Source organism: Falco naumanni, chromosome 1, assembly GCF_017639655.2.
Source record: "Falco naumanni isolate bFalNau1 chromosome 1, bFalNau1.pat, whole genome shotgun sequence".
NCBI lineage: Eukaryota > Metazoa > Chordata > Aves > Falconiformes > Falconidae > Falco > Falco naumanni.
The window spans coordinates 24,405,646-24,427,984 of NC_054054.1; the positions used below are offsets into that span (position 1 = coordinate 24,405,646).

Genomic DNA, 22,339 nt, shown 5'->3' on the forward strand with positions numbered 1-22,339 from the left:
GCATCTGAACTGTTGCCGTTGGACTGTTTCCTTCGGCAGTGGTTCCCATTCGTATAGTATTGATGGGGTTTTTTTAATGGTTCTGTGGTCTCCTATGATTTTAAATAACCAGAAGCAGCACAGACACCTGAAGCTGTAATCTCATCTGTTAACACTGCCATTGTGCAGTACAGCTGCTTTGCATCTCTACACAGTGATTGGGGAAAGTTTTCTCCTAATGACTGGAACTCAGCATTGCTCGCAGGCCAAGCTTGTTGGCACTGGAAGTAAAAATATGCCCAGAGGTGCCCTGTGGAGTCTAAAAAATTGTTTGAGAATTTGTTTGGGGTTTTATTGCTTAGATATTCTAATTAATTCAGCTTTTGAAACTAAAAATACTTTCCAGTACAGCTGAGTTTTCAAATACCAGTGGCTGATGGAGTGCTTTGCTTTCAGGTGCTTCACCCTAAAATTCCAACATAGTTGTCTTCTAATTCTTTTCTCTTGAAAACATTTTTGCAGAAAACTGCCTTGTTTTGTAATCTAGCTAAAGCCTCCATCTGCTTTTGCCAAAGTGTGGCTAATACGAGGGTTTCGTAAGACTGGTCAAGGCTGTCTGACTTGTTTGAGATTGAGAAAGTGGTTCTTTGTGAGTAATTTCTTCATTTATACCTGCCCTTGGTTTTCTTTTGTCCATTGACCACTCATTGAACGCTGATGGGCTGTTACCAGTTGACCTTGAGTTGCGTGGTAGTTTTATCGAAGGCTTGGCTTTAAGAAATAGAAATATTTAATACCTTTCTTTTGTTTCTTTATAAGATGCTTTGTAATTTTGAGGCACAGAGTGGGGTAGGGGAGGGTTTGTCTTTTTTTTTTCCAGGTGGTGATAAAAGGCTCACAGGTCAGTAAGTGGCAGGATATAGTTCCTGTTTGGGGGGTTGTTTTGTTTTTTTGTTTGTTTTCCTTTTCTGAGTAGAGTTTCTGTTTTCCCGTGGTGCTGTAACTGACATATGGACATTACCTGCTTTTGTTACAGTTTTGCTATTTGCCTTAGCTTACCCTGAAAGCTGTATTGGGAAGGCAAGTTCTCGAATTTTATACTGTAGGTGTAAATTCAGCCAAGTACTGGAATCTGGAGATTACAGCATCCTCTGGGCAGTTGAAGAGGTTCAAACACCCATATCAAAATGCTGCAAGAAAAAGCAAATCAGCTTGATAAGTAAGTTCTGAACTTGTAATTGTTGTTTTAAAAAAAACAAAATCAAATACAACTCATCAGAGGTTCTGAGCCTATGCATACTTCGTGTCGTTTTTGTTTCTTAGAGGAGTGAAAGGTACAGTTTTACAGCAGTGAAGTAGCTTTGTTTCTTTTAAGGTGACAATTGTTCAAAATGTTAGGTTGTATGTTGTGTCCAAAGCTTTGTTTTGGGCAAAACATACTAATAAATGAAATTAATTAAAGCTGAAAAATACATTTTTTCAGCACTTTGAATATCCCTATGGAGTATTTGCAGCAGGGACGCTGCATAAAGGAGCCTGAAAACCAGCTGAGCTGGAAGGGGCAGACTGGCTTCTTCTCTTTCTTTGTGTTAAGAAGAAGCAAATGGCATAAAAGAAAAACCAGTGTGAGTTAAACAGTTACTTAATTGTTTTTAACACACCTCCACTGTGATCCTGGTGTGTGGGTCACCTGCCAGTGCTGAGTTCTGGTGAAGACCCATTTTGTGAGATGTGAGCTGCAGGGTTACGCCTAGTGCTGTTTGTGTTTCTAACTGTTTCAAAACAACAAAATTAAACTGATTATTAGATGGGTTAGATACTAGCTTGCACAATAGCTTATGGTACATTGGTGATTCTAAAGGGTTTGTTTTGATTATTTGATGTTTGTTTGTACCCTTTCAAAATGTTAGCAAGAGTGAACAGCTGTTCTGTAGCTGCTTGTGTATGGCAGCTTTCACTGGTTTTAAGAGTGGTGCAATGTGAATACTAAAACTAGAGGTTGTCACTGATGAAAGGATGTATAAACATCGTATGAGTTAAAATGCTGTCAGCATGGTTTATAAACCTCATTCTCTCTTAGGGAGAAGGAACAATATTAAGTGTTGCAGTTTATGAAATAATTCCCTTTTGCATCGCTTTAACACTACACTGCATGGCCCTGTTCCTGAGTCAAAATGTTATGCACCAAGCAGGAAGTTTTCACTGAAAGCAACTGCTTCCTCTTGCCTGTTAGAAGTAACAGCTCTTAACCCTTTTTTCTAGTTGTATGGGTTTTTTACATAATCGGTACCTTATTTTCCCCAAAGCTCTATGGATTGACATGCTGGATTCTGTATGAAGTGACCTGTTTTAGTATTTCACATCCCTAAGAAATAGGCATGCATCCTTTTGAGCATTTCTTTAGGGAAGAAAAAGTACGGAGAATAATTAAGGTCACATCCATTTATCATTTATATGTTCCTCTCAATATACTGTTCTGGTGAACACTCAGCCTTCTCCAGGTTTGGGGGGGGACGGGACACGCTAGGCATCCATTTCAGATGGGTCCTACACATCTGCTTTCCACAAATACAACAGAGCCATGCAAAAATAATCTAAGCTAACTTATTGTTGCCTGATGTCATAGTTGAAGTGGGTGGTGGTAATGTGTCCGTGCCCTGGTTAAATAGGTTAATAGGAATAAGAAGGGTGTCTGTTGATCTGGGACCTTTTGTCCCCTGGAGTTGGGGCTGTGTGGGTTGGGGACATGCAGGAGGTTCAGCCAGCTGGGAAGGGACAGGGTGACACAGGGCTGTCATCCTTAGGAGACAGAAAACCTGTTTCTCTGCCTGCTGTGAGGTCATACTTCTTCATCAGTCTCACCTAAGCGGTACTGATTTTCAGATGAGGCTTTAAAAGTGTAGGGTTCAGTCATCTAGCTGTGTGTGTTTGTGGTGTTCTCCCTCATTGTTCTCCCCTGTGCACGTTCCCTCCTAAAAGAGCTTAATCCTCAATCACTGAAGTGCTTAGAGCCAAATCTTTTTTTTTTTTTTCCTCATTGTTTCCCTGGTAAATCCATCCTAAGGTGTTTTTGGTTTTTTTTTTTTTTGTATGTGGGAAATTGTAGCTCAAAGGTACCCTTTGAAAAGGTTGCACAGCGAATAAAACACAAACTCCGACTTGCAAACCTACTGTGAAAACAAAGGTACTTATTTAATTTATGTAGTGACATCCAGGCACGTGAAAGGAATACAGATGTCTCTTTGTATTCTTCGGGCTGCTAGTTCCGCGCTCCTTTGTAGTATGGGGGCGACCGATGAGAAGCGTGCGTGGCGCGTTATGCGTGCTCGCAAATTGACTGGCATAGCCTGATGAGAAGGTGCTGTGGATGATGAGAGCCTAATTGCCGTCCCTGCATCAGCGGCGACTAGGAAGCATCCTGGGAATTGCTTGCCCTACGCTTGGAGCAGCTGATCACATGAGCCTGAATTTTCAGTTCAGTTCATTAGTCAGCCATTTTGGTCAACACCCTGCTTACTGCGCACAACCAATCCTATCCGCACTCGCTGTCCTGGCTTATCTGGGAAGAAAGGCACCAGCAGTTTGATTTCAGCAAACCTGGATATCTGTCTCTACATTCTTCCTTTGTTTTTGCTTGGGTAATCATCAGAGGAAGCCATTCTTTTTCCTTCTGCCTTTTTTTTTTTTTTTTCCTTCTTTTTATATTTTCTTTTTACCTTCCCCCCCCCGCCCTCCTGTCTTTGATGCAGAAGCCAGGTTTTCTCTGGTTGCTTAGGATCAATAGCCTCTAACATAGCTGAAGACAACGACAGTTGGCGGAAAGGAGGGAGGAAGAGACAAGCGTGAAGGAGCAGCATTTTTACCTTGCTTTATATATGAAAAGGCCAGAGCAGTCTGTGTGATCCTGAGCATATCTGTCCTTTAATAGCAAGGTATTTCTTATTTTCTTCTTCAGAAAGCTTTTCTTCTTAGTTCTTATTTTCCCCCCCCTCGTTGTTGTTGTACCAGCTGAGTCATCATGTCTGCTCTGACGCCTCAAAGCGACATGCCAACCCCCACCACAGACAAGATCACTCAGGCTGCCATGGAGACCATCTATCTTTGCAAATTCCGAGTGTCGATGGATGGAGAATGGCTCTGCTTGCGCGAGCTGGACGACATCTCGCTGACACCCGACCCAGAGCCTACCCACGAAGGTACGGTCCGGTTCTCTGCCTCGGGTTCACTGCAGCCATCGCATTGTTAGAACCGCTGCCCGAGTTGGGAGGGGGTGTCTCCGGGACGAGATGCTCTTGTCCTGCCTGGAGAACCTGGACACTATTTGACACAGTAGAAAGCCAAATTGGTGCTCCAGATTTCTGTAAGAATTTGTTGCATCTTTTGTAATCCACTCCTTGAAGAGAGATTTGTGCTTAATTGTTGTTATTTTTTAAGATGTATCTGGAAAGATCAGGTTTGTATGTCTTGGGAAGGAAGACAATCACAACGTGTGCTCTGGGATACATTTAATCATGATTTCACTCTTAAAACAGGGCTTATAGTTCTGTTAGTCAGCTGACAGCTTTTACAAATGGAGTATACTGGCAAAACACAGATGTGCGCCTGCCTACAGTCGGTGGGTAGTTTTTGGAAAGCCCCAAGTGATTACATGGTTATGCTTATTGTCAGGTGATCATACCATCACAAGTCTTCCAGCTCGCTTCTGTGGAGCGTGCTGTTGTTTGTAATGGCTTGGAAGCCTGGAAAGTGGAGGTGTAACGCATCTTGCTTGCTTCTTGAAAAAGAACGTGTGATTTGGGTTGATGGTCATAACAGTGTAATGCCAGGTCATGTAAAATGCAGATTGAAAGCTTTGCAAGTGATAAAACCACAAGAGGATGCCCACACGTTGCTCTGCCTGTAAAAAAAGTGGGAGGAGGGATGAATTCCTTCAGGAATTTTGCACAGGAGCCAGTGCTCCCATAGCCACCAACGCTGCCAAGTCCTGAGTGCGCCTTGGTGCATGCCGAGTATCTTTCGGACTTACAGCGAGGGGGCTCCGTCTTTTCACTTCTGACCCCTTTCCAGTAACAACTGAAGTGTGACTCCACCAAGTAGTCTCGCTTGACCCGTTTGATGCTGGCTTGTCGAGTCAGTTAATCTCTTAGTATAATGTTGTCTTGCTGGATGAGGCAACTTAAACTGTGCTGAGGATTTGAGCTTCAAAATTAATTCCCAGGCAATAATAAATTTCCATTCACGGCTGCTTTCAGCAGCCCTTGGGTTTGGATTTGCTTGCCAGCTACTTAATTGCACAGTGGGATACTAGACAGAGCTTTCAAAAGCAGAGACTAGCGCTCCCTCTGAAGCGTGTCTCAGGGTTTTCAGAGAGGTGGTGTGGACTCAGGACAGCAGAACCAGAGTAGCGAGTTCCGGGTGAGCCAAGGGTGCAGCACGTCAGCTGTCTTCCAGTTCCCATGTTCTTGCATGTGGCACAGGCTTATTCAGACCTCGCTCACTCATACTTGTCTGGTTTTGGACTTCGGTGTTTTGGGGTTTTTTAACAGGATGTTCTAGTGTAGGTGGGTTGATTTTTATATATTCATTCTTTCTTTCATAAATAGTTATTACATGTTGGCTTACTGTGTTGTAGTCAGTAAGCCGTCTAGGGCTCTTCTCATAGCATAGCCTGGAAAACCTTCCAGTCACAGTGGGCGTCAGTTCTTTAGATCCTTATTTTTGCATGTGTCTTTCTTTTGTCCACCTTCTTGCTCTGAGCAAACTTCTGGAGTAGGTGGGCTTGGATGAATCCAGTGTTTGTAATAGAGCTTTTCTGGGTTGCCTTTCTGAAATATGCTGAATATCTGTCCTTATAGTGTACAGATTGCACTCTTGCCTGCCTATGTAAAGAATTCAAAAGCTAATACTAGACTAACTTTCCCCAATACTAGGAAAAAAATTGTTTTTAAAGCTGTAATTCCAACCACTCTCTTGCAAGTACCAGAAAAGGTTAGAAAATAGTATTTTCTCATTTCATTGTCATGTTATTTAATTCGTACGTCAAAAATGAATAAAAAAAGAGAGCTGTATCATAGAGACCTTTATGGAGATGTTTATACATTTATAAATTAAAGTTGCTTGTTGAGAGGCACAAAGACTGGTTGTTTGTGGGAGGTGTGTGTGTGCAGTTTTGGACCCAAGTCATATTTTTAACAGAGATGTAAGGTCAGGAAAAAGTGTTCATAATAGAAAAGCTGACACAGCTTTATCCCCGGTGTTCAAACCGGTGCTACTGCATCAGCACTGCTGCTGTGTCGTCAGTGTATGCACGGCTTGAGGGGACAGGATGATGGTGCTTGTAGACACCAAGTGCTTGTCTGAGAGGAGAAGCAGGAGACCTGGGAGCTGAGGCTGTCCTGTCCTGTAATATCTCCATAAAACTGATGTAGAAAGGTAGGGATTGTGAAGAAGAGGAAAAAACCAAAAAGGCTCTAGAGTTGCTGCCAAAGGCATAACGAAAGGTTGCATTCTTTTCCTAACAAATCAAGACACATAAAAAAATAACGTATTGCAGTAGTGAATCCAACAGCTTGTTGAAATGAAGATTTGAAGCTTCCAGTTGCTGTCCCTAAGCTCTTGCTGCTTCCCAAGAGTTTTTACCTCTGGCCTCTCTTCACTCTGTGATCTGCTATGCCTGCAGCCCACAAGCAGCCATCCTGCCTTCTTCCTCCTCCTCACTGTACGCCCTTTGTGCTGAGGATGAACAGAAACCGTGCTCCAAGCCTTGCACTGTTGGTGCCTGCACCCGTTCTTGCATCCCAGAACTGCCAGCCAGCCCGTGGTGTCAGAGCAAGAAGAGGAAGAGAGCAGTTTTGGGCAGTGAGGAAGTAAGAAGAGAAGGCAAAGGGTCAAGAACAGAACAGCTTGCAGGATGGGGGAGGTTTAAAATGTGAAGGGGAAACCAAGATTTTAGTCTGTAGAATTTTGCTGTACAGTTCCGCTGGGCTGCTCTCTTGTAACACCCTATGATGACTCAGTTGTTAAATTATATGGGAGACTAGTGGTCCCTAAGCTTCTCTTCTGGCTTCCCAGCTTTTTCATCTGAGTTGTCTTGCAGGCCTTACACCTTCAAGCTTTTCTTCGTACGATTTGCTATGGTGTGAATTTCAGCTTTGCTGTTTCTAAAGATGCTTTTTTTTTTCCTTGTAGCTATACCAAAGGTAGGGCAAAAAGAAGTAAAATATCTGAGAAAATCAAATTGCGCTAAACAATAAGTTGCAGTACTTTTATACTTTTTTTTCTAGTCCGGTGGAAGTACTTTGTTGATAGTGGTTAATTTTATTACTTCTCTTTTTTTGTCGATTTTTTTTTTTTTTTTCAAAACAGATTACTTAGGAAAGACAGTTTAAACATACAGGAAGAGGCTAAAGTAAGTGATTCTTAATCTGCTCCGGTTTGATATCCCTCACTGGAGCACTGTGTTTTCATTCCAGTGAGAGAGAGGCATCAGAAGAAGAGTTTTAATGGTGTCAATCTTAGGATTGGGATGTGAGGGGAAGCTAGAGGCTGATTACTGTGCTTTCTGACTGTGCTCCAAGGGCTCCCCAAGCAGAGGCACAGAAACTGCAGTTGGTGTTTATTATTTCTGAGGCCAGACTGGCTGTCAGCCCCTTTTCTCGGGAGCCTGTTTGCCGTAGCCTTCTCTGGAAGAATCTCACTTGAGGTCAATTTTGTGATAGGAGCTGGAGGGGTAGAGGGAGCTAGTAATGTGTATAGTGGTAATCACGGTGTTACTGATGTTAAAAACAAGGCATCCTCCTGTGGTGGTCATGTTACCTAGTAAAACCAAGCCCAGTTCTGCTACTTTTTAAGCCAAAAGGTAATATACTTCATTGGGAAACAGATTCTCATCCAAGATGAAATGGTGTGAATTTGGAGTAATTCCTTTCCTGCCAGAGTTGGAGTTTTTGAGTGTAACTCTGAGCAAAACTTAAATTTTATTCAGTTGAAAAGTAGCCTGTAGCAGAAGGCTAAATGCATTAGTGTAGTTACTGAGTTTCTTGCAACTGTATGTATTTAATATAGCATGTAACGTGGATGCTAAATTTAACAGTAAAAGGAATTTCCTTTTTAAACTGTTTGGTACAATTTGGTGTGTATGAAAATAAGCTGATTTTGCTATGTACTGTAAATCCACTTAGAAAAATTCATATTTTTTTTTTAAACAAATGGTGGTTCTTAATTAGGTAATCAGAACTTTGCTATGCAGGCATGACAAAAGGAAATGTGACACAAGTGGCTATTAAGCTCTTCTTTGTTTGCAATTTGTATAATGATCATTGAGTCATCTTTAGGGACTGAGGTATGAAAAACATCTTGACTGTATTTCTGTTGCACGTTCAAGAGTGCGTGTGTATATGGGATTGAGCACTGATCTCAGCTTTTGGGAGAAGTTATGAAATGCAAAATGGCCTTGCACAGTTTTACTGGATGTTAAATTTCTGCTTTGAATAATCAACAGGAGCTTCATGTGAGAGCAATGGAAATTTTAATCCTCATGGGATCAGCTTGTAATTGAGAACAGAAGTACACGTGATGACAGTTGCAAGTAAATTCAGATCATACAGTTAAGAACTACAGTGTCCCCTTTTTTATGTATTTAACATCCCGTTCTATTTGCACGAAACTGGGCAAATGGAGTGCTATCTTTATAACATGCAAAGATGAGGTTATCTTTTCCACGGTATAATTTTTGATAGCTGAGGTCAGATTATTTTTTTTTTACCAGTAATTTAGAAGTTTTAGTTGCAGATGCATGCTCGTGTAAAATGCCCTGAGTAGAAATTGTGCAGCTCTTCAGAAAAACCAAATGCTCTTCTCAGTGCTGAAATACCTCTTGGCCCTGTCATTTATTGCACTTTTATTGCATCATCCTTCAGATTGCACCTTTTCTCTCCATTTTCTGTTCAAGTATTTTTCCGTGTTTCTTTGTCCTTACGAGTTATTTTTTTGTGTTGCAAATTGGCAGCCTTCTTGGAACTTCAGTTTGAATGGAGGAGGTGAGAATCTCCCTATTGTTGGTGAGGAGGTACAGAACCATTTAGTTGGAGGGAACTGTGGGACATGAGGGCTCATCTGCTGTACTGGGCTGTGCTAGGGGGGGAACTGGGGTCCTGGTGTAAAGCCTCGTCTGTCCCCAGAGAACACCTAGGAGGAAAACCTGGTCACTCTGACTTTGGTTGAGGTTTTCTCTAGTTGTGTGGAATACAGAGAGCAAACTGTTGAGAGAGGTGAAATTGCTCCATGGATCGTGCCTTTCCTATTATAAAACAGATCTGCTGTAAACACTGTACTGAGAGTAGCAGGGACCATTCACATGTTGACAGAACTGCCCGAGATAACTCATGTGCTAGAAAAGTACCTCTTAAAATACACGTGGTGGCAGAAACCCTGAAATGGGTTGAGCTTGAAGGAACTGGCAACCAGATTCAATAGAACAAATGCAGAGTCAATAATAGGCAAGATAGATTAATTACAGTGTGTTAATGGTCATAAATCTTTTGACTAGCAGTTACGTCTCATAATCCAGACAGCAGGTGCTGAAAAGTAACATAACAAAGATGCTCATCTCCCCAGGGATGAGATGTCCTGCTCAATGTATTTACACTGTATCCCATCGCAAGCCGTGCAGAAAGGGAGGTGACCAAGAGAAGATGGACACTTGACCCTGAACCAAAGGGGAGGAAGGATTAAGTTTTAAAAAGCTCTTCAGGACATTTGGCACAGTGTGCCAGCCCTGCAGCTGGTTTCAAGTAATTCAGAGAGAGAGTGAGCAAGTGCACTGTAAGGCCAGGGTGAAACCTATGTCAGGGATACTATATAATTTTGGTTTATGTTTTAAAGTTTTCAATGCTGTAAATATTTTCAATGCTGTAATTAAGAAACTACATTTGAGAGTTGTTTTCTTTGCTTTCTTAAGCTTGTTCAGTCTAAATGAAGTCAGACCCAGGAAATGTGGGAAAATAAAAAAAATATTTATCTGGGAAATAATTTTTTTAATTATTTCCCCTGTTGATGATGAATCACAAGTGTTTCAGAGAAACCTCTAGGCATCAACTGAGATAGGAAGTGAAAGATTTGTCAGGCGGAGTTGGGGAGGCAAGTAGGTTTGTTTTGTGGGTTTTTTTCTTTGTGCAAACTATCAAGAGCCAAAATAAAATGAGAGATTTCCCATAGCGGTTACTAGTGTTTTTCCCTCTGGAATGAGGCTGGTTGTGAAGAAACATTCTGTGTAACTCCATGCAGTTGCAACACACAGAAATGTCTGGTGGTAAGCATGTGGAGACAGAAATAAAACTTAAGGTGGGATTACACCATTAACATATGTGATGTATGTTTGCTGTTTTCTTGCCCTATGTCTGTAACGGGCACGAGTCTTCTGTACTTTTTTCCCCCCTTTTCTTACTTTTAGTCTCCTCTGTTTTCCATAGCTCTGTGAGTGCTATTTCTTTTGGTGCAGTGCAAGCCTCAATTTATGTCACAGTGTCCATGGTGTAGGAACGACGGTCGTGTCAGTCTGTGACCTTAATGCTGCCAGATGAGTGATGACAGTGGCCTTAAAAAAAAAAATAATCTCATAACAGTCCTACACTAAAAATATTGCAGTTAATTGTGATGTTTTATAATGAAAGCACAAGCTATCGGTGCTGTACTGTGAGGTAAAGCAGCTCTGGGCTGTTGGGTGCTGGATAAGGATGCATTTGCCGAGTGAACAGAGAAGGTAGGCGCAGGATAGCAGTGCGAGGATTGAGTCTGTGTGTGCTGTGGTCAGAGGAAACGGGTAACATTAACAGTTGTCTGCGAGGAGCAGATAGTGGCAAGGTCAGGAGTGTCAGCAGAGCGCAGCTGTAGGTGAGAGGAGAGTGGAGGCTCCCTGGGGCGGCAGCAGCAGCAAAGCACTCTGTGTTCTCCTTGTTGCTCTCCTGCTCTGGACACATAGCTGGGATTTGCTGCCAGGCATGCACTGGTGCAGGAGTACTTCCATGGGAGTTAAGTGTTTTTACTATCTATTACGCCAGCCTTCCTGTTCTGAAAGCAACTTTCCCAGACAGAAGTTGCAGGGTGAAATGGACGGACTTTTTCTTCTTTGTGCAAGGTTCTCTCTCTGTACATGTGTATTTGGAGATGGGATTTTTATGTAGTGGGTTTTAAAAAATGTTTTTGCTTAAGCTACTTGGAAAGTTCTGAATAGATTGTTCCTGGCATTCTAGGCTGCAGGTGCTCTGGTCACTTCCTTGGTTTTTGGATTGCAAGGTGTTTGAACATAATGCTGAAACAGTCTTCACTGGTCCCTTTTCTTTCGTGATGTTTCATGATCCATCTGATTTGCAAGTCTGATCTGAAAAAAAATTAATTACATGCCTCCAATGATATTAACAGCATCTAATTTTCTTTCTTGACCAGTTCAATTATTTTTTATTAAATGTATTATTTATCATTCCTAAGGCAACAAATATGAGATCATGTGGTTGAATACTATAACGTGACGGTAGGTTTCAGTTTGATGATAGAAGTAATATTTGTCCATATAATGAAGGAGAATGTGTTAGCCTTAAAGAAAAAAGATGTGAATGCAATTTGTCACACATGTTCAGCATTTCTCAGTAAGCTCTTCCAACTTTCCCTTGTGTCATGGGATGCTTTGGCCCAAAAAAGAACAGCAAGTGGTTAGAGCAGCAGACTGAAAGTTAAAATCCGATAAATAATCCCATAATTAACCTTCTAAAGAGCACATATGTCAGCATTTTTTCCATTGGCATCCCTCTCTAGAATATGTACAGTACTGTTTCTGATGTGGGGCGTAATGAGGCATAACTGGCAGGGAAACTATCAGTTACGGTTATCCTCGTGGTCACTGTAGAACTTCACTTACAACCTTGGAAGTGCCATTTAGTGAATGTGAGAAGTGCTGCTGTAACTTCTGGGGCTCTGGCTTGGGCATGGTGATGAGGCATGGTGGAGTGGTCTTTCCTTTTGGAGGAGAAAGTGAAGAGTTCCTGGACTGCTTTGAATATTAGGGCCTAGATACAAGAAAGATGTTGAGTAAAAAAGGGGGGATTGGGTGAAAGTCACCCTTGTTGCTTGGCTTTTTTGTTTGCAGTTTGGTTTAGTTCGCTTGATCATCATCTCAATTACTGTGTTTAGTGTTCAGTCCTAACTAACTCAGCACTTTTGTAGGTCATATTTTAAAAATGTCGGTTGTTTTTTCTTCTTTCCTCAGAACTTTTTTTCAGTCATGGCAAATGAACAGGCAGGAGCAGAGGGGATTTAACACTAGTGCCTTGACCGCATATGGTCTAGTTGTCTTTGCTGGCATTGGCATTCAGCTGCTGATGTGTTTAGTATTTATCTTGACTGCTGTTGTGGGCAAGGTTTAAAAATAACTCCTTTCCTTATCAGTAAACAGAACTTGGGCACCCTGGTCTTGTTGAAGTTTTCCTTGTTTATAACAGACTTAATGTCTTCCGTAAGCATCTGTACAAAAATACTTTACAGATTTGGGTCAAGCCTTTCATAGCAGCCAAAGCAGGCGTAACTCGTAACTTGACATTTCACTGTTGCTGAATTTCTGTATCAGGCTCAGTTTTCACTTCGCAAAATTGGTGCTGGGTTTGGGTTATTTTGGGTTATTTTACTGCCTTCTCAGCTCCTCCACATGCATTTGTTAAGAGCTTCTGTAATTAAAAAAAAAATATTTAAAGATCCTGACCGATTTAATGTGTCTTTGGAGGAACTTAATTCTTATACCGTGCTTGGAAACTATATAAAGGATGTGTGGGTTCCTTGCTTTGTTCTGAGCATCTGTCTTGACACATGACAAAATGCCGTAGCTGTATAAGAAGTTTGGAGTATTCCATCCTCCTAGTTGCGTTTGCAAGATATTTCCTAATAAATGTAAAGAAGACGTAGATGGAGGATTGATGGCCTAGGAGGCTGTGTGTGTTGGAGAACTTGCAGTGCTGCAGCTCAGTTTGCTGTGAATCGTGGGAGTCTGCTTGTAGGCGGTATCCCGGTATAGTCTAAGCTGCTGTGTTTGAGGTGATAATGCTCACTGCATGTGACTTCTCACCGAATGCATGCTCTGCCGGCAGTTTGAGCAGAATATATAGCGTTTTGTGCAGCACCGGGCTATGGGAACTTCTCAGCATTTATTAAAGGGCTTGTGTTTAGTGCCTGTTACAGGGATACTTCTGCTGTACATTTGGGAATTTTTGCCAGTTTCTGCTCATGCAACAGTTATTCAGAACCCCTATAATGTGATTTGGATGCTGGTTTTATCCCTGTTCTGCTCACAGTGTAAGAAGCCACAATCTTGACTTCCCCTTGACATGCTCAGCCTTTGCACAGAGCACGTTTTCCCAGCACCGTATAGTAGTGTAGCTATAGTAGTGTAGCACCTCGCTGCTCAGCAGTGTTGCCTTTGGACTTGAACTTTTGCACAACCGTGCTGACAGCAGCCCAGTGGTGTAGGAGCATTGTATTGCAGTGCATAGCTGGGTGGGAGTTGGAGGGGTGTGGTGGTAGCCTTGCATAAAGGTTTCTCCTCCCAACCCTATTTTAGGGTATAATAGCTTTGGTCTTAAAAAATATATAGTGAAGCACTCTTTCTGTTTAATAGCAGCATGAAATAGTTTGAATGCTGGTGTGTTCTCCCAGGGTTTATTTTAAAAAGCTTTTATTTGCATGGGAAAGTGTGTCCCCTGGCAATATCCCTTATTGCTGCATGAGTTGTTCCAAATTTCAGTGTAACTATTAGGTATTGCGTATGTCTGTGAATAGAAATACTAAACCGAAAATTAAGATAGGAGCAAATTCAGGAAGATCAAGTTAGGAGGGAAAGCTTTTGTTTTCTTCCTGTATGTAATCGTTCAGCATTCATTAATCACCACCTCTTTTTAAGCATTCTGATTAGCAGGAACGAAGTCGTAACACAGAGAAGCTACTTATTCATATACTTTAGTATCCCTGCTCATTAAGATGACTTTTTGTTTTGTTGGAGTTGTTAGCAAAGGCTGAAATGCCTGGGTAAACCTTATTTTACATTGGATTTGACAGACTTTGTGGTTGGTTGTAAGAGTGTCTGAAGTTGCAGTGCCCTACTGCAGCTGCAGTCGCGTCGCTGAGGCTCTGGAGGGGTTTCTTGCCCCAGTGCTAAGCAGGGTAGATGAGCCCAAAGGGGACCCTGGGCTGCTGCGGGGCTGCCTCTGGCAGGCAAACCAGGTGAGAACGCTGCTGCCAGCGGAGCGGAGGAGGGAGTAACTATAGTTAAAATAATGGATGGGATTTCCATGATTAATATATTAGTGATAAGTACTCCAGTTCCTTTGTAAAGAACTTGCTTGTGTATGTATTCCAGTAGAATATTCGATTCCACGATACTAATCTTCCTAGGAATCTAGTTGGAAAGAGGTAATCATATTATGAAGACTTAAAAGTCTTGATCATCCTGTTCTCTAAACTTGGTATGCATTAGTTACAGACATCAGTATTTTTACAGTCTAATATTTTTCCATAATGCTCAAGAAGTATTGAGTTTGTCTTAGATGTACCATGATTAGGAGCATGGAAACTATCAAGTTGCAGGTCTTTGTGATTTTTTTTTTTAATTATTATTTCTTTGTGTGTGTGTGTGAAGTTTTCCCCACCCCCCCCCCCCCCATTTGGTGGAAATTCCAGACAAGTGGGGAAAACTGTACAATGTGAAAGAAGAAATTAAACGTATGCAAATGGATTTTAGATGCATGAAGAAATGAATGAAAATATGGAAGTGCTAATTAAATGGATGCTTTTGCCTCTAAATCTGTACAAATCTCATAGTGCCTTTGTGCCAATATAAATTCCTGCAATTCTTGCAAGTATTTCTTGCTAGAAAGAGGGTAGGATTATTGCCTGTAGAGATACAATAGAATAAAATATTTGTGACTCTGCTGGATGTTTGTCTTTAAGCTTTACATGAACCACTTGCGAAGGGTGAAAAAAGAAGATATCTTAATGTTTTACCATGAAGTGGGTAGCAGTTGTTCAGATAGAGGCAGTAGAGCTGGCTGAGGTTTCATGCACCTTTCTGGAAAATGTAGCCCAGATGTTAAGTGAGGTGGGGTGCTGGGCTGATTGGACGTGCAGTTGGATGATTTCCTGTGTTGATTTAAAAAATAAAATAAAATTGAAGTGATGAGAACGCAAACCCGTTTCTTCTGTGTATAAACAACAGGTAGTGAGGCTTAATAGCTATCATAGGTTGGAGGTCCTGGGTGTTTTTTGGATACGGAGCTGAACAAAGAAAAAGAGGCTTAGAGGAGTAGAGAGCTTAAATAATTGGAGGCTACAATGGTGCGTGTGGGGAGGAGTTTGAAGTGACAAAATCAAAGAGATATCATGTGAAAGATCAAATGAAGCCTGGGAATTTTCTCTGTCCCTGTTACCAAAGCTAATTGTGAATCTTTTTTTCATTATGAAATGGTCTTCACTGTTGAGATTAAGGAAAAACCCCAAACTCTCAGTATTAGATAAAAGACCATTTGGTGATTAAGTCTGGCTTAAGTCTTGGTGTGCAAGGAGGCATTCTGGGATCATCAGAATCATGTTCTGATCTTCGCATGTGATGAAAATTGCTGTTAAATAAATCACTGCATGTGCAGCTAGGTCCTCATCAGATTCCTTTTCAGAAATCCTAGAAACAGAGGTGGAAAATACTAGCCATATTACCTGGTTTATGTAGTGTTGTTACATAGAGCATTTTTTTACGAACGCTGAATTTCTCAATCATGCGAACATCTGCATTTTAAGTCCTTAAAAATAAAATAAAAAATAATGAAAGTGGTGAAAGTGACCCATGAGTTATGGAGTCCCAATTTTTGGCACCTCAAGGTAAGAGTGCAGTAGGGTCCAGGAGAGCATCAGAGACATGTCAGTCCACTGTTGTAGAGGAATGAAGGCAGTGGGTTGATGAGATTGTTAGTATAGGGTTTGTCTCTCTGTCCACTTCTGATTGTTCTAGCGAATCTATGATCAATCTCCATGTTGTTAACGAGGCTGTAGCAATTTTGTTTTCCCACCGAGGCAGCCTCAAAAAGTACCTTTCCAACACACTGTGAGCTGTGAACGAGTCTCCTGAACCTTCAGGAAGCTGTAACACCTGTAATAAAAGACCAAAAGCCCTAAGTGTAGTGTGTGTGGTGGCATCAGCAGGGCTTGGTTGTTGTGATAGCAGGGAACTCCTCAAGTGGAACAGGCTGCCCAGGGAGGTGGTGGAATCACCATCCCTGGAGGTGTTTAAAAAACACGTAGATGCAGTGCTTAGGGACATGGTTACTAGACTGTGGTGGGCTTGGCAGAGCTGGTTCGTGGTTGGACTTGATGATCTTAAAGGTCTTTTCCAACCGGAATGATTCTGTGATTCTGTGAAGCTCCCTGTTGCTCCTCACAAGCAGGGGTGGGTGAGCCTGACTGTGCTCACTGTCCTTCACCCCTGACAAGGAGAGGAGAAATCCCTGCTGGTGCGAAAGCAATTGATCACTTCAACCTGGGTATGTGGGCAGGACCCGAGGCATGGTGGTTTTCTGCTCTTCTTGGTATTAGAATCACAGAATCATGTAGGTTGGAAAAGACTTTTGAGACCAGTGAGTCCAACCATTAACCCAGTGCTGCCAAGCCCACTGCTAACCATGTCCTTAAGCACTGCATCTGCACATTTCTTAAACGCCCCCAGGGATGGTGGTTCCACCAGCTCCCTGGGCAGCTGTGCCCATGCTTGACCACCTTTCCGTGAAGACATTTTTCCTAGCAGTGCTTAGCTGCAGGGGAAGAGGTGAACTGGTTCAGGAAAAATGATAGCTAAAAACACACTACATGAAGAAAACGGTTCCAAAGGATGAGAAGACTGTTGGTCAGTGGTATTGCAGCATAGGAAGCTTTTGGGGGTCAGTTGAATTGTTGGTTGTACTGCTATTTGGACTTAGTTTGTTTATTTTTTTTCATTCAGCGTGGCTGTGAATGTGCTGCTGGCTAGCCAGCACAGGCTCCTACAGCTGCGGGAGGCTGGCGGTAGCTTTGCTGTGGGAGGGAGGAGGTCCTAGCAAGCCTGTGTACTTTGCTCAGGACTTTGGCCCGTCATGGGGAATAGAACCTTCCTTGTGCTGCCGACATTCAGCCGATTGCAAATGAGTGCCAGGGAGAGGGGACACGTAAGTAGGGAGCTGAAAATCCCACTGGGTTCAGACCCTCCAGGGCTCCATCTGGCTTTGTTTTCTGGGTTTGAAACCAGGGAGTTAGTGGGTGTGCTGAAACAAGTTTTCCTTGTCCTGCCTGCTTCTCTCCAAGGACACCTGCCTCCTCCCCGTGCCTGTCGGCCATCTGCGGGCTCCCGGCAAGGAGACAGAGGTGGTGTCCTGATCGAGGCCTTAGCTGTTCACCAGAATGACGGCATTAAACCTGTGACTGGCATCCAGGTTCAGCTGGATCACCTCTGTGAGATTTTGCATTTGGAGTGATGGTCGTCCTGGAGTTAAAACTCTGTTTATTTTAAATGTCCTCGGTATGTCCTTTACCTGAAACACGTTTGCTTTTGTGTGTGGCTGTATTTCCCTGTTTGAGGGGTGGGTTTGGGCGCTGGGTAGGAGGAAAATGAAGCAAATGCTGACACTGCATAAGTATCCAAAGTTCAGTGCTTTGATCTTGCAAACAAAATAATGCTTCTCTTGCTTTTCTTTTTAGGATGTGCTTTGCAAAAAATGTTGCTTGTCTTAATGCAGAAAGAAACAAACCTTCTAAAGCTTTACTGAAGCCTACCTTAATTTGACTCCCAAGGAAAAAACAACACTTTGCTGTGCTCTTTGTGCACACTAATAAAACCTTTTGACTTGCAAATCTCTTGCCACTGTGAATTAAGTCTGGTATTATGCAAATCTCCCTTTCAGTTATCCTTTTCTTATACCTTGATTTTGAATCTTTCCTTTAGATCACGGCTTGCATGACATTTTCTTTCTTTTCCTTTCTTTTTGCTGTTTGCAAAGACTCTTGGGAGGATTTGACAGATGTGGTGGAGCAATTGCGTGATGATACTGAAGGTGCGTGCCACACCAACATCTTTCAGCTATTATTTCCACTGATGATTGGCTTTTTCCTTATTATTGTGAGCCTGAGTGCAAAATACAGTTTTCCTTGCCAGTGCCAATAGCTGTGCCTTTCTAAACATGCTTGTCTGGTTCAACCAGATTTGAAGCCGAAACATGCTGTACTGGTTGCACTCTGGTTGTTTGGTTTCTGCTGTTAAAGAAAATGTCTTTGATCACTGGAGTGTATGTATTGCGCTTGCAATTGTGTTAATTTACACTTAAAATTGATATTGTGAAGGCTCTTCTTCTAAATTTTAGCAGCCTCTTCATGGGTTAGACGTGATCACTTCTAGTTTCTAAATTCTTACTGGTTTCTCTGTTGAAAATATGTGCATACAATGTTGCTTAGAAAAATGTTTCAAAAATTTTTGATTTCAAGTGGAGGTGGAAAAAGTGAATCAGCAAGTGGCTGATTTACTTACATTAAATACTTTCTGACGCATTTATTTTCCCGAGCCTGATATAAATACAGCTTAAATGGTTGCAGTAATATACGGAAGCTAAATTTTAAAAAATATTTCAAAAATCCTCCCAAAGCTTTAGATCTTCTGAAATATTTCCATTTATCAACTTGAGCCTTTGCACAGTTGACTCTAAAACTCGTATTTCCAATTTTGATTAAAACTTGTGAAGTACTAAATGAGATATTATTTTTTTTATAGAGCATCTTAATTTATTTTAAAAAATGGTGCAAACATGAAATAGTTGAATCCCAAATTCAGCATGCACTCAAATTTGTAATTTGATGACTGAATACAACTGCTCGTGCTTGGGATGAAACTGTTTACAGCACAAAAGGCGAATACCTTTCAGAGGCAAGGGAATAAGAAAGGAATTTTCCTTTTGTGGCTAAGAAGTTTTAAGTGCTCATTGTTAGGAAGGACATAGATTTCAATATAGAAGGATGGTTAGGGATATTTATCTATACAGGCGAAATTCTTTTGAAATGGCAATCTCAAATCAGAAGCTAAAGCTAGGGTTCTTGATGTCTGGAAGACTTGGGAGCATAAATCGTGTTACTCTCATACGGATAATCCTGAAGGAATAAGGTCGGCAAATGCATTTCAGCTCTTTTTGCCAGTTTGTGTATTGAGTGTTTTGGGAGGTGGTGTGGGTTGCAGATCCACAGACTGTGGTGGGTGGTTTCTTACCAGTGTTTTATTCAGGTTTGGTCTAAAAATCCTCAGTGGTAGGATGTTAATCAAAACCTGCATTTTTTTTCTTTATAGCTCAGATAAGCAATTGAAACAGAAATTGGTAAAGCAAAGTGGTGAAATTAAGTGAAGCGGGTTTATGTTATGGACTCAGGGTTATAAATAGGGGGTAAAGTATGAGCAATACCAGGAAGGATACAGCTATCTTAAAATATGTAGTTGCAATTATTCCTAGAATAATAATGGATAGTTAAGTAATAATTACATACTTGGCAAAGTAATGCAGTTACGTTTGGGACTCACTTAGGAAAAACCTTCCAGTGCAGGTAGTTTTAAGCATGTTTCTGGCAGAAGAAAAAAAGCAAAATCAATCATGACATAGCAAAATTTATTTTTATTTATATTTGGAAATTCGAATGGTATAAAGAGGGTGTGTTGCACATAAAAATTAGTTTTGATGCGTTAACTACACTGATCTGTTGCTGGTCAGCTTCTGTGGATAGTGCCTTTCTTAACTGCTGTGCTTGGTTACATGCCTGGGCTTCTGCGCAGTGGGCTCATGAACAGAGCAGGCTGCTCGACAGCTGCGGGGGAGGTTCTCTTTCCTGGTACAACAGCTAACACTGCTTTCCCAGCAGCTCCCGCTGAGGGCACATCCAAGGTAGTCTTTAAGGAAAAAAAAAACAAAAAAGGTTTGAGATTTCCCTCCGTGCACACACACACCCCACCCCGCCCCCAAAAAAAGAACAAAAAAAATTGTACATATTTTTTGTGTTCATTTTGTTGGGGTGGGATACATTTGAAATGTCTTGTTTGTTTGCACTTGTATCTTTGTTTCCCATAACCACCACCCCCTTCTGTTTTCTTGAAACTTGCATACCTGGCGAGTGCAGGGAAACTGTCCTCTTTGGTGATTGATGAGAGACTGACGGATGCTTGACATGGAGTGTGCTTTCCCCCTCCAAAGTTAACTTTAAGGACATAATAGCAAGAACAAATGAAGCAACCTTTTAAACTCAGTGAAAATGTTTCTTCTCTTAAGAAATCCAATTTCAGTTTGTAAGGGGGCATTAGTCTGGCTGCTTTACAGTTTATCCACAGTCCCTCAGAGTAGACGGGTTGAATGTTGAATACAGAGGCAAAAAATTAGTAGAATAAAACATCTGCAGAAACAGACGTACTGCTGCTTTTCACCTGTGAATAGTCACGTCATTTTTATTTTCGTTACTGCTTATCTTCAAGAGAGTGCTTGCATAACACAAAAAGCGTAACTCATCCTTGTGATGGCAGTCAGGGGCTTGCATTGCTGGAAGGCAGGGGAGGCATTTGAATGTAAGAGTGTGTCAGGAAACAGAAGCAGCTTAAAAAATACATAACGGTGTTGAACTCCAGTTTAAATGATGAAAGTTCTTAATTTATCTAGGGATTAGCTTTCCACATTTATATGAAATTATACCTGTGTTCTTGATTTGGTAGTCTTGAGCGGCAGGAACCAATTTCTCTCCTAATGCGAATTTGCTTAACTGAAACTCGGTGGGCTGCGGATAGCTGGCTGGTTTGTTTTGGAAGCAGGCGTTTCACCGTGAACGTGTCTCAGTTCATCTGAATACAGTTTGAACTGTTTACAGGACTCCATTTCTCTTCCATACACAGAAGCAGCCTTTCTAAATTTCAGATTGCTTTAAGTTTGTATTCTTGATTTAAGATAGATTCAGCACATGGAGAACCTTTGTGAAATGCTAACTAATTGGCATTACTTTGAGCAGATTTGTTCACAGTGTTTCATGACTCCCTGCATTTGATCAAAGTTCTAGCTTTTTGCTTTTAATGCTTTTGGGAACATCTTCATGGGAGCTCCTCAGGAACCCTTTGCTTTTCATGCTGTTAGCATTTGAATGATTGCGGCTCAGTTTTACCTCTTCAGAAACCTTGGATTTGAGTGTTTTAAAGGAACAGTCAGATAAGCTGATGATTTTACCCTGTCATTCTAGTGGGATGCAAGTCCAGCTCAGGCATGACTGCTTATATCCTATATATATGTCCAAGGTTGCTGGTTAGAAAGCCTATCTGTTCTGGAGAAGCTACAATATTTAAGTAGCAAGTGTCTTGAGAACTTAGGATTACTTCAAATGAAATCCAAACCACAAGGAAAGGCAAAGTGTAAGGGCCAGGATTTTACTTTTTAAGGTTTAGGACATGGCATGCTCAGTAAAACACAGGTAGAGTTTTTGCATTAGAAGCAGAAACAGAAAGTTGAAGAAGATCCTGACTCAAACTGAGAATCCGAGTTGCACGTCAGAGTCGGACTTGTCAAAGCAGAAAATGTCTGGGTTGACTTAAAGCCAGCGTACAGTCTTACAGATGGTGTAAAAGTCACCTTTACTTGTTCATCCTGTCTTTTTAAAGGTGTATAGGTCGCAGAGCATATAACGATGGTATAAATTACTTAGAATTTAGGTTTTGGAATAAATCTTTGGGCTTTTACCCAGTCTCATACTATGTAACATTTAATCAGTTTGCAAGATGAGTCTTAGATAAGCTGCATATGCAAAGCACCATCATTCACAACAGACTAATGAAGCAGAAACCTTTAATTAGTTGATGTGATGAAAACAATTTTCAGTTCTTGAGGCTGTGACTGCACATTTTAGTCTTAAATGAAAGCATAGCCCTGCTTTTTCTTTTTTCCTAAGTGCTTTCATCAGCTCAGATGTTCGTTAGCTCTTAAAAGTGTTGAAAGAGTCTAGTTGTCTTCAGTGTGTTTCATGCACCCCTCTATTATTCTTGTTTATTTGTGCTTTTTTTTAATTAGGGTAGTATTGACCCCAGTTGACACACAGCAGTCACAGGCCTCAGACCCGTGGAAAACCACATACCTTGCCTCAAAAAGCATACCCTTCACCTCGGTATAGGTTTGTGTGAGGCAGCAGCTCTCGATACTCTTAAGAAATCATATGGTTTCCTGTGAGTATATTAAAGAGTAGGATCCTAATTCTGAGTAGTATCCTTGGACTCTACCATAATCCAAATTAGCTAATAACCATAGCCAAAGTA

The 22,339-nt window shown here is 41.4% G+C and overlaps 1 protein-coding gene across 11 annotated transcripts in view; it reads left to right on the top strand.

The window, feature by feature from the left end:
• RUFY3 (RUN and FYVE domain containing 3) overlaps positions 1–22,339 on the top strand; it is a 57,776-nt gene that overhangs the window by 4,650 nt on the left and 30,787 nt on the right. For 2 of the 11 annotated variants that reach the window (XM_040586352.1, XM_040586436.1), the window contains exons 1-3: positions 3,323–3,617; positions 3,988–4,175; positions 18,030–18,083. The exons of 1 other annotated variant lie outside the window; for it this stretch is intronic. In XM_040586352.1, coding sequence (XP_040442286.1) covers positions 3,998–4,175; positions 18,030–18,083 — 232 coding nt within the window. In that variant the 5' untranslated portion in view covers positions 3,323–3,617; positions 3,988–3,997. 8 more of the 11 variants (XM_040586416.1, XM_040586334.1, XM_040586362.1 and 5 more) reach the window with 7 other exon arrangements.